Consider the following 11,015-nt stretch of genomic DNA (forward strand, 5'->3'; position numbering starts at 1 on the left):
AGTCCCCAGTTCCTCCTACAGGAAGCTCTGGAAGTGTCATGGGTCTCTTCTGTGTAGCTACTCTCTGATTGAGGGAACTTCCCAGCTTCCTCCAGCAACTTCCAGGCAGCTTGTAGATTTGTTTGAGGCTCAAACAAGGAAATGAAGGGGTAGAACCTGGTAAGGCAGGAGTGTAGACGAATGGGTAGGTACTAGAGGTTAGAGGCCCTGGGAAGCTGAGAGCCTCCTGAGCCCTACGTGGACTACCCTTATCTCTTCTTATCTTCTTAAAAAGTCTGCTCTTACCAGTGAGCAGGGGTACACACCTTTAAACCTAGCCCCAGGGAGGCAAAGGGAGGTAGCTCTCTGAGTTCAAGGCCAACATAGTCTACAGAGTGAGTTCAGGGGCAGCCAGAACTATGCAGAGAAACTCTGTATTGGGGGAAAACATCTCTGATTGTCAGTGTGTGTGGTAGAGCGTGCTTGTGACCCCAGTACTGTTTCCATATCCTGTGTGCTTCTCATTCTTGGCTCACCGACAGCCTCTTCAAGGGGCTGAGCTCCTGTGCACAGGGGCAGCATTTTGTGCTGTTGGATTTGTCCCTCTGTTGACTTAGTTACTGTCTGGAACCTGTTATTTGGTAAGTGGCAGGTATCTGGCTCAAGTGGATAAATAAAGTCTTAAAACCAGTTTGTTTCATTCTCTTCCCTTGTGAATTTCAGACATTGCCAATCTAGCAGAAGAATTCAAGGATCACTTAGTGCCTGACCCTGGCTGCCAGTATGACCAAGTGATTGAAATTAACCTCAATGAGGTGAGCAGAGAAGTAGAGTTTGGGGGACTGCTGAGGATGGGGCTTTTATTTTTTGGCACTGGGCGAGAAGGTGGGGGAGCAGGTCCTGCCAGCACACCCGGTAGGGCAGTTGGCCCTTGGTTCCTAGGGCCTAAACCAGGCAGGAATTGGAGACAGACAGAAGCACATGACATTCAGCCATAGAGAAAGCAAATCTGACTGAGTGTGCATTGGCTACTGCCCCTTTAGTGGAGGCCGAGGTCTTGCCCTGGGGGCTCACTTTGAGTTCTTAGGACAAGCTGCAATGAGTTGGCACCCTGACGCCTGCAGAGCTGAGAAAGGGCTCCTGGGCAAACAGAAGCCAGGCAGTTCAGTGCCAGCCTTGGCTCTGTGGGTCTGTGCAAGCTGATCTAACTCTGTAGGCCTCGTTGCACCAAGTGTGGGCCCTAAGGTAGGTGTGAGTGACAGGGTTAATTCCTGTAGTAACAGTCTGCTGTGTTGGTGTTTGTGTGCCAGGTACTCTGCTGTGCACGCCGAGTTTGTTAGTTATTCCTCATACAAAGCGTATGGCATGCTCTGTCTGTCACAAGAGTCTGTCCCAACCTGTAGGAATAGATTTGAACTCTAGGCAAGCATGCCTGTGTCCCCAGCCCTCTTTTTTTAATTTTGTTTTGGTTATTGTTTGTTTATTTACTTTTTGTTGTTGTTTGAGACATAGTTTCTTTCTTTCTTTCTTTTTTTTTTTTTCTCTGAGACAGGGTTTCTCTGTAGCCCTGGCTGTCCTGGAACTCACTTTGTAGATCAGGCTGGCCTCAAACTCAGAAATCTGCCTGCCTCTGCCTCCAAAGTGCTGGGATTACAGGTATGAGCCACCACCGCCCGGCTTGAGACATAGTTTCTCTATGTAGCCCTGGCTGTTCTGGAACTTGCTCTATAGACCAGGCTGGCCTCAAACTCGGAGGTGGCAGGCCTCTGCTTCATGAGTGCTGGGATTAAAGGTGTGTGCCACCAGTGCCCAGCTATGTCTTTTTAAGAAGGTCCACAAAGTTCCTCATGCTCTCCTTGAACTAACTTTGTTAACTAACCCCGGTGGGCTTTACCTTGCAGTCCTCCTGCCTCAGTCCCTCAAGTAGCTGGAATTCAGTCCTTACCATCAGGCCCAGCTCCTTCAAAAGCAATGTAGTTTCAGAGATGGACCTAGAAGCCAGATGGCTCAGATTGCTTCTGTACCTCTGTCATCTCCTTTTTGTGACCTGAAGGAGGCCCCATCACTCTAACTTTCAGTTCCTGTGTGTACCATGTGGAGATGAGACAGTCTGATAAGGCTGGGGGATTCCGAGTGTTGTGTGGCCCCGACCTATTGCCCACTTGTCTCCCGTGACAAAGTCTGAGCCCTGTAGAAAGAAGCCAGTTCCTTCTGTAGAAATGGGGGATCTGTGAGGAACGCTCACCCACTCTATTCCTGTCTCTCTGATCCTTGCCTGTCTTCTTAGCTAAAGCCACATATCAATGGGCCCTTCACCCCTGACTTGGCCCACCCAGTGGCAGACGTGGGTACCGTGGCAGAGAAGGAAGGCTGGCCTCTGGACATCAGAGTAGGTGAGTGCCTCCCACTTTATCAGGTCAGTAGGTATCTGGGCACAACCACCTTCATGGCACCTCCTGGGGCAGGCACTCTGCAGGAGGTCTGATTATTCAGATGTTACCTGTGCTTGGGATAGAAAGAACACATGCTTATTGTACTTGACACGAAGAGTTTTAAAATACCTCTAACTCTGACTCTGAACCAGAAATAGTCCTTGAGAGTGTTCCTGTACCACTGTATACATGAAAACTCACATGTCTCTAAATGTACCTCTGTACATCTACACAGATCATAGGCCATGCTGCTGTCTGCACACATCACACATGCAGACACACTGGCCCGCTGCTATTGTAGCTCAGCCTGAGTGTCCAGAGCACTGGTAGTCTCTGACCTGCAGTCACAGGGCCCGGTATGAACCTGAGCTCTGCTGCTTCATAGCTGCCTCCAAACACAACGCAGAGAAGAGAAGCAGCCCATCAGAAGACTCACACTGTCACTGACTCAACAATGTCATTGCCGAGAAGAAGGGGCATGTAAAGTGACCAGATGGAACACAGCCTGGTCCACTACACTCGGGCTCTGAATGAACAGAAGCAAATCATTTTCAGTATAAACACACATGTGCCTCCTGCTAATCATGTTTTCAACTAAGAAGGGAGACTTCAAAAAGCAAGTCTGGTCCCCATCTAGTCAGGAGTGATAGTCGGGTTTGCCCTTCTAAGAGTGAGAAGAGCTTTCTTTAGTGTCTAATCATAGAAAGGAAGAAGAAAACAAAAACAAAAAAAGCTGGCTAGGCATGGGGGTGCATGCCTTTAACCCCAGCACCAGGAGGCTGAACAACCGAGTCTTTGTTCAAGGCCAGCCAAGACTATATAGGACACTAAGAAATTGCTGCACTGCTAAGAGAAACTTGATATTAATAAACAGAATGATATCATTTGGGGTTTTTTTTTGGAAGATTGACTTATTTGTTTTATGTGAGAACACTGTAGCTGACTTCAGACACACCAGAAGAGGGCATCAGATCTCATTACAGATGGTTGTGAGCCACCATGTGGTTCCTGGGAATTGAACTCAGATCCCCTGGAAGAGCAGTCAGTGCTCTTCACCACTGAGCCATCTCTCCAGCCCTTAACAAGGTTTTTTAAAGATCTTTTGTTGTTCTGATTAAAAAGCAAGAAGAAAGCTGGACAGTGGTAATGCCTACCTTTAATGCCAGCACTTGGGAGGCAGAGGCAAGTTTGAGGCTAGCTTGGTCTACAGAATGAGTTCCAGGACAGCCAGGGCTGCACACAGAAACCCTACTCAAAAAAATAAAATGATAAAATAAAGCAAGCAGAGAACAGAAAATCCTAGAAAATATAAAAGAAAGAGTTAGCCTATCAGCTTCCATTAAGCAATAATCACTGTGAGTGTGTTAGTATTAACATTAAAGTAGGATGCAGGCTTATAATCCTAGCATTCAGATGGGTGAGACAGGAGGATCAGCTGTTCAAGGTCAACCTGTGCTATGTGAAACCCTGTCTCGAAACAGCCTTTTGGAGTTTTATGTGTTCTTATACATTTGAATAAAATTTGTGTGAAAATGGATGCAGTATGGTCTATGAAGTGTCATGGTCAGTGACTATGAATGACTGGGTTATGAGTAGCTTTCCTTGTTGATATTTAGGTTGCTTTCAACATGTCTATTAGAAATAATCTCTGTGCCAGATCAGTTGGTGATCTTTTTGTCCCAGGTCAGATGGAGACTTCTGGTTACTATCTCTTGACCTTTGACCCTACCACATACCAGGTTTGATTGGCAGCTGCACCAATTCAAGCTATGAGGACATGGGACGATCAGCAGCTGTGGCTAAGCAAGCACTGGCCCATGGACTCAAGTGCAAGTCCCAGTTCACCATCACCCCAGGCTCTGAGCAGATCCGTGCCACTATTGAGAGGGATGGCTATGTGAGTGTTCATCTGCCCCTACCCCTGGCTTCCCACTATGCCTACTGACGTGTGCTTCAGGACAGCACAAGCTACGGCCTGTTGGGCTAAGGCAATGCAGGCACAGCCTCTCATCCTCCAGGCTGGTGTCTCATCCATTGCCATCAGCTTTGTACCTGGCCCTGACAGTTTTCTGTCTTCTTTATCCTCTATAGGCACAGATCCTGAGAGATGTGGGTGGAGTCGTTTTGGCCAATGCCTGTGGCCCCTGCATCGGCCAGTGGGACAGGTAAGCAGTGCATTCTGAGAGAGGAGCCTCCAGCTCCTCGGTTAAAAGTAAACAGTGGCCGGGCGGTGGTGGCGCACGCCTGTAATCCCAGCACTCTGGGAGGCAGAGGCAGGTGGATTTCTGAGTTCGAGGCCAGCCTGGTCTACAGAGTGAGCCCCAGGGCTACACAGAGAAACCCTGTCTCCAAAAAACCAAAAAAAAAAAAAAAAAAAAAAAAAAAAAGGTAAACAGTGGAGAGAAGACTCAGCCTACAGTTTCTGGTTCCAGGACTGCTTCACCTTAGTGGTCCTGGTCAGACATGGACGGGCACTCAGAAGAGCCCTACAGAAGCCATGAGTGGCCAGAAACTGAGTCCTGTCTGGCAGGAAGAAGCCAACAAGGCTACATCCTAGAAGCCAAGCTGGTGGCTCTGGTGGAACCTTTTGAGAGCAGGCAGCTGCCTAAGTGAGGAGACTCAGGCCTCAGTCTGCCTGTGCCTCTCTTCTACATACTCTCAGATCAGACCTGGGGAGCGAGCACAGGTTGTGCCCTGTGCAGTGTGCTTGAGTCCCTCAGAGGACACAGCGTTTTCAGGGCCTTGCCATTCCTCTCGTCATGAGCTAAGCATGTACCATAAGAAACCAGACAAACTGACCTCTGGACAGCCCAGGTCGCAAGGCTAGGCATTTAATCCTATCCCCTCTGTCCTGGCAGAAAAGACATCAAGAAGGGAGAGAAGAACACAATCGTCACCTCCTACAATAGGAACTTCACAGGCCGAAATGATGCAAACCCTGAGACCCATGCCTTTGTCACATCCCCAGAGGTGAGTCTACCTGGCCAGGTGTTAGACTGACCACCTTGGGGGTCCTGTTCCTGGTGGGTCAGAGGAAAGGCTGGGGAGATGGCTGCTTAGGGTTGGCATTATAGAAAGTCCCAGAGAGTACAAAAGAACAATTGGCCTCGTAATGCCTCGATTCTGAGGGAAACCAGAAGAGCTCAAGAACTGCAGAGTCCCCTGTAATGTAACGTAAGAGTCTTTATTTCGAGTCTTGACTCAAATCGCAGACCGTCCCACAACATACACCCTGAGTGCTATCTTGAGCTTGAATATTAAGCACTTATTATACAGAATGGTTAGAGTAGTTAGGAATTCTTTGAAGTGAAGGGCAGGGTAGAGGCGGGTTAGGGTGAGTCATAATCAAGCCACAATACCATTTGGCAGGGCAGAACCATGCTGCTGAAAGAGGGATTCTTCAGACCTAGAGGTTATCTTTAGTGGGTCTATTGGTACTAGCTTTATGGCTGGCTATAACTGTCTGTGACCTCTAATTGTCCTTTTTTTTCTATGATTTAAGCGAAGGACTCTAATCTCTCTACCCCAAGGACAGACACCAGCTGCACCTGGTTATCTGGCAAAGTTGGTCTTCTAGGTGCCAGTGTCTTTGCCAGAGCTGGCATCTGAGTCTCCTTGTAGCAGCTAGGATAAAAGCAGGGAGGGGAGGAGGACTCTCCGCCTGCTGCAGAGGGCAGTGAGGAGAGCCAAGCTAGCCGGCTGGCGCACCCCTCCTCACTCCCCCTCCTTGTAGAGGGGAGAGCCGGGGAGAGGGCAGAAACGGGCTGTCAAGCACTCCAGCCTCTCCTACCAGTCTGACCCCTCAGCAGACACGCCTAACTTGAGTAATTCAGGGTAAGCCAAGAGACATGGCCTTGTCCATCATCAGACACCACACAGACTTGGTGACTCCTGTTGGTCTCCTCAGCTCTTGAGGTATCTAGCACAGTTAGGAGATGTGAGTATGGACTATGGAACGGCAGTGCCTGGGATAGTCCTTGCTCTCCTAACTACACGAGCTTGCTCACTTCTTCATCTTGAGGGTCATGTGAGAAGGGTGTGAAGAAGAGCATGGAGTTCTTTGCCCCTCCAATCTCATTTCCTGTCCCTTCCCTTGTGAGTGACTGAGACCACAGGCATGTCTCCAGCTCTAGTTTTTGAGTTCAGTAAAACTGTGCCTTTGCTATTAATTACTATGGGCACTGAATGAGCAGACACATCTTAGGCACTGCATGGGTGTGCTACCGCAGCCTTCACTAGCACAGGGCCAGTCTCCTGACTTCACTGAGTGCAAAAAGTTCTCACTGCTTGGTGAGGAAGTGGTTCTCTACTCTTCATTTGCTGGCAAGCAAGAATATTTTGTGCACTGAAGTATTTGTGTGCTGGGTCTCCTCATCTGTCCCAGACACCTGCAAGGAACAGGAAAGTACCTAGTGCCATACTCTTCTGCCATGTCTAATGACAGGTATAGTGTGCTCATATACATAAATAATTCTTTAACAAAAAAAGACACCCTCGGGGTCGTGAGTACTCTGCAGGCCTGGTGGCTCATGGTCCCAGAGGTGCCCTGCAGCTCTGGCCTCATATAAGGGGCCAGGAGAGAGGGAGATGGTTCAGTTGGTAAAGTACTGCTGCACATGTATGAGGATCTGAGTTTGACTTCCCAACATCCACATTAAAACAAAAATCCTTAGAGCTTGTAGCCTAGCCAAACGGCAGAGGTTCATTATGAGACCTTGGAAGGTCATCAAGATGACTCAGCAGACAAAAGTGTTTACCACACATAACCTAGAGACCTGAGTTCATTGCCCAGAGCCCCCTTAACTACACACTTTTCTGTACCAACATGTACACTCTGGTATGTATATGCATACACATATATCATATGCACATTCACACAGAACAGTAGTAAAAATAATTAAAAAAAAAAAAAAAGAGGTGTGTAGATAGGCATACATAGATGGTTGTGCTAACCAGCAAATCGGCCTTCTCCATTTCAGATTGTCACAGCCATGGCCATTGCGGGAACCCTTAAGTTCAACCCAGAAACCGACTTCCTGACAGGCAAGGACGGCAAGAAGTTCAAGCTGGAGGCTCCAGATGCAGACGAGCTTCCCCGGGCGGTGAGCAGAAGCTGAGGGTTTTTATGGCTGCCTGGGCTCATGTGAAGTGACTGACAGTTACTGAGAATGAGGTCTAGGGCCCAGGGAAGCTTGCAATCTACCAGACATCCATGTGGGGACTAAGGATTCGGTGCCCATTGTGTCTCCACCCCTCCTGTAGGACTTTGATCCAGGGCAGGACACATACCAGCACCCCCCTAAGGACAGCAGTAGCCAGCGGGTGGATGTGAGCCCTACCAGCCAGCGCCTGCAGCTCCTGGAGCCTTTCGACAAGTGGGATGGCAAAGACCTAGAGGACCTGCAAATCCTCATCAAGGTTGGCACAGGCATCCCATCCCCAAGCACTGGGTGTGGCTGGGGAGCTTAAGGGAACAGGGAGGGAAGGAGGCTGGTTTTGAGAAGGGAATGAATACAGGGGTTCGGTGGTTCCCCTTCTACATGAACCTGGGCTGGGGCACAGCCAGCTATTGTCAGGCCTCAGCCCCCCCCCCCCCCCCCCAGTGTGAGTATATCACACGTGACTCAGCTCTGGACTAACACACAGCACTGCTATTATTGGGCCATTACCAGGTAGGGACTGTTTGGGAGCTCGGCCTTTCTAGTATGGTCAAGGGCCTCAGACTCATGTCAGACAATACTTTATGGGCTTACAAAGCAGTGTTCAGGCATGCCTATGATACAGCCAGTGTTTAGCTCATGTGAGCCAGGACCCAGACATGACTCCTAGCTTCTATGTCTGGCTTGGAGTCGCTGATCTTCCACCCTTGGCAGTTTAGCTGAGTAAGCAAACAGCTGCATCTGTTTTCCCCATATCTAGCCTGTCCCATGAGAGAGTATCCTGTCATGCAGACAGTACAACTGGGGCTTTTTAGCCAGGCAATGGTGGCAGAGACAGATGGATTTCTGAGTTTGAGGCCAGCCTGATTTACAGAGTGAGTTCCAGGACAGCCAAAAACAACAACCTGGGCGGTGGTGGCACAAGTGTTTAATCCCAGCACTTGGGAGGCAGAGGCAGGCGGATTTCTGAGTTCGAGGCCAGCCTGGTCTACAGAGTGAGTTCCAGGACAGCCAGGGCTACACAGAGAAACCTTGTCTCAAAAAAAAACCCAAACAAACCCTAGGGCTTTTGAGGGGGTGGATGATAGCCTTGCCTAAACCAGGCGGCATGGGAGCACCAGGGCTGCATAGATTACAGGTCCAAGGCGAACATATCCCTAATCCCGTCCTCATTTGGCTCGGCGCTGCCGTCTCTGGAAGGCTTCCTTCATCTGTTGTTCACTACCTCAACCTGGCCTGTCCTCTCTGCTCACCCACAAGGTCAAAGGGAAGTGTACCACAGACCACATTTCTGCTGCCGGTCCCTGGCTCAAGTTCCGTGGGCACCTGGATAACATCTCTAACAACCTGCTCATCGGTGCCATCAACATCGAAAATGGCAAAGCCAACTCTGTGCGCAATGCTGTCACCCAGGAGTTTGGCCCTGTGCCTGACACTGCTCGCTACTACAAGGTAGGCCAGCATTGTTTGAGGGAAACAGTATTGACTCACACCTTTAATACCATACCAGTACCTGGGAGGCAGAAGCCAGAGGATGAGAGTTTACATGAGTTCCAGCCTGGGTTTTAGTCCCTTAATATTTGGTCTGTGTGAGCTTCAATTTCCAACAAACTCCTAAAGCAATATAAGGTTTCCTCTAACCTGCTGAGACTCATCTGCGTCCTGGTCAGGGTTCTCGTGGGTGTTGGGATAGCAGTTTCCTCTAGTCATGCCCCTCTAGTTTGTTTGTCTGTGTACCCCCACCCCCAAGCCCTCAGGCAACACCCTCCGCTGCCTCATTCCTTGTCCCTGTTGCCTGACAGAAACATGGCATCAGGTGGGTGGTGATTGGAGATGAGAACTATGGTGAAGGCTCCAGCCGGGAGCACGCAGCCCTAGAGCCTCGCCACCTGGGGGGCCGGGCTATCATCACCAAGAGCTTCGCCAGGATCCACGGTGAGCCAGTCGTCCCACTGACAAGGACTGCTCCTTCACTCAAGGTCACCTCTCTGCCATGGCTGACTTGTTCCATGTAGCCTGCCCCACCTACCCAAGGCCAAGTTAGCATCGCCCCAAGTCCAATGTCCATGGCATCCCACCAACACTGGTCTTGCTTCTTAGCTTGTGGTTGAACTCTGAGGCATGTAGCATGCCCACAGTGCCATTGGCACCCAGCAGGCTCGCCCTGCAGTAGGACTGGGGTTGCAGGTGGGGCCTGTCTCATCTCCATGACTGACATAGAGAAGAGTGCTCCTGGGGCTGCTAAGGAGCCTTGGGCAAGGAACCACACTGCAACTTATGTTTGCCTAACAGAAACCAATCTAAAGAAGCAAGGCTTGCTGCCCCTCACCTTCGCTGACCCCTCTGACTACAACAAGATTCATCCAGTGGACAAGCTGACCATTCAAGGCCTGAAGGACTTTGCCCCTGGCAAGGTCAGGAGGCTAGGAAGGAGGGGAGACAAGCCGGGGGTCTCTTGGGTGGGTGGGGTTGGGCATCGGCATCACCTTGTTTCTTGTCCTGCACTTAATACCCAACAGCTTGCCTGATACAATCCTGGGTTCTAAGAGCCCAGTGAGGACTGTGTTCTAGGAGCACTGTCCACTCCCCAACCACACCCATTTTGTATTGCAGCCTCTGAAGTGCATCATCAAGCACCCCAACGGGACCCAGGAGAGCATCCTCCTGAACCACACTTTCAACGAGACGCAGATTGAGTGGTTCCGTGCGGGCAGTGCCCTCAACAGGATGAAGGAGCTGCAGCAGTGAGGGGAGAGCCAGGCTGGCTGGCCCGCCCCACTCTGACCCTGCTGGGTGTCAGAAGTACAGGTCCATAGCATCATCAGAGCCTAATCCGGTCTGTCCAGCATGACCAACGCTCTAAGATGGTGACCAGACCTGTTTCCTGCCGCATCCTAGCCCACTGTGTGAACCATGGAGGGCACTTAAGATAATGTCCCAGCCCCGCCTTCCTATTCAGTTTGGTTTGTCTTTGAGCAACCCATGCAACTGTATTTATTTTTGATGACAGCACTCCCTCTACAGAAGTTTTTATTCTGTCTGATCATTTCACTGGCGGCTGAAGGATTTTAGAGAAACTTGTTCTTATAAGAAAAAAAAAAAGATCCAAATCTATTGAATGTTCTGAGAGTGGCTGTGTTTACTGTCATCAGCACGGGCTAATGGAAGGCTTTCAAGCCAAGGTTTCATCAGGCCTTGGTCACATCTGCCTGCAGTAGAGGACAGCTGCAGGGACCAAGAGCTGCCGCCTCCTCTCTTCCCTGGGGCTACAGAACTAGACCTGGCCTTTACCCTGGGAGCAGGCGCAGCACCTACTTTAGCGATAAAATTGGTGGTGGTGGCACACACCTTCAATCCTGGCAGAGGCAGATGGAGCTGAGTTCAAGTCCAGCCTAGACTACAGAGTTTAAACAACCTGAGAAGGAATCAGCCAAGACACAGCTAA

At 49.9% G+C, this 11,015-nt stretch overlaps 1 protein-coding gene across 1 annotated transcript in view; it reads left to right on the forward strand.

Moving 5' to 3' along the window:
• Aco2 (aconitase 2) overlaps positions 1-10,694 on the forward strand; it is a 41,168-nt gene extending 30,474 nt beyond the window's left edge. Inside the window, exons 8-18 of the mRNA XM_052160936.1 lie at positions 703-794; positions 2,267-2,372; positions 4,151-4,308; positions 4,503-4,576; positions 5,270-5,381; positions 7,391-7,513; positions 7,674-7,829; positions 8,831-9,022; positions 9,373-9,505; positions 9,863-9,984; positions 10,184-10,694. Of these exons, the coding sequence (XP_052016896.1) occupies positions 703-794; positions 2,267-2,372; positions 4,151-4,308; positions 4,503-4,576; positions 5,270-5,381; positions 7,391-7,513; positions 7,674-7,829; positions 8,831-9,022; positions 9,373-9,505; positions 9,863-9,984; positions 10,184-10,318 (1,403 nt within the window). The 3' untranslated portion in view covers positions 10,319-10,694. The remainder of the gene's footprint in view (positions 1-702; positions 795-2,266; positions 2,373-4,150; positions 4,309-4,502; positions 4,577-5,269; positions 5,382-7,390; positions 7,514-7,673; positions 7,830-8,830; positions 9,023-9,372; positions 9,506-9,862; positions 9,985-10,183) is intronic.
• The last annotated feature ends 321 nt before the right edge of the window (positions 10,695-11,015 follow it).

The sequence above is a fragment of the Apodemus sylvaticus genome, chromosome 17 (assembly GCF_947179515.1).
Source record: "Apodemus sylvaticus chromosome 17, mApoSyl1.1, whole genome shotgun sequence".
Lineage (NCBI taxonomy): Eukaryota > Metazoa > Chordata > Mammalia > Rodentia > Muridae > Apodemus > Apodemus sylvaticus.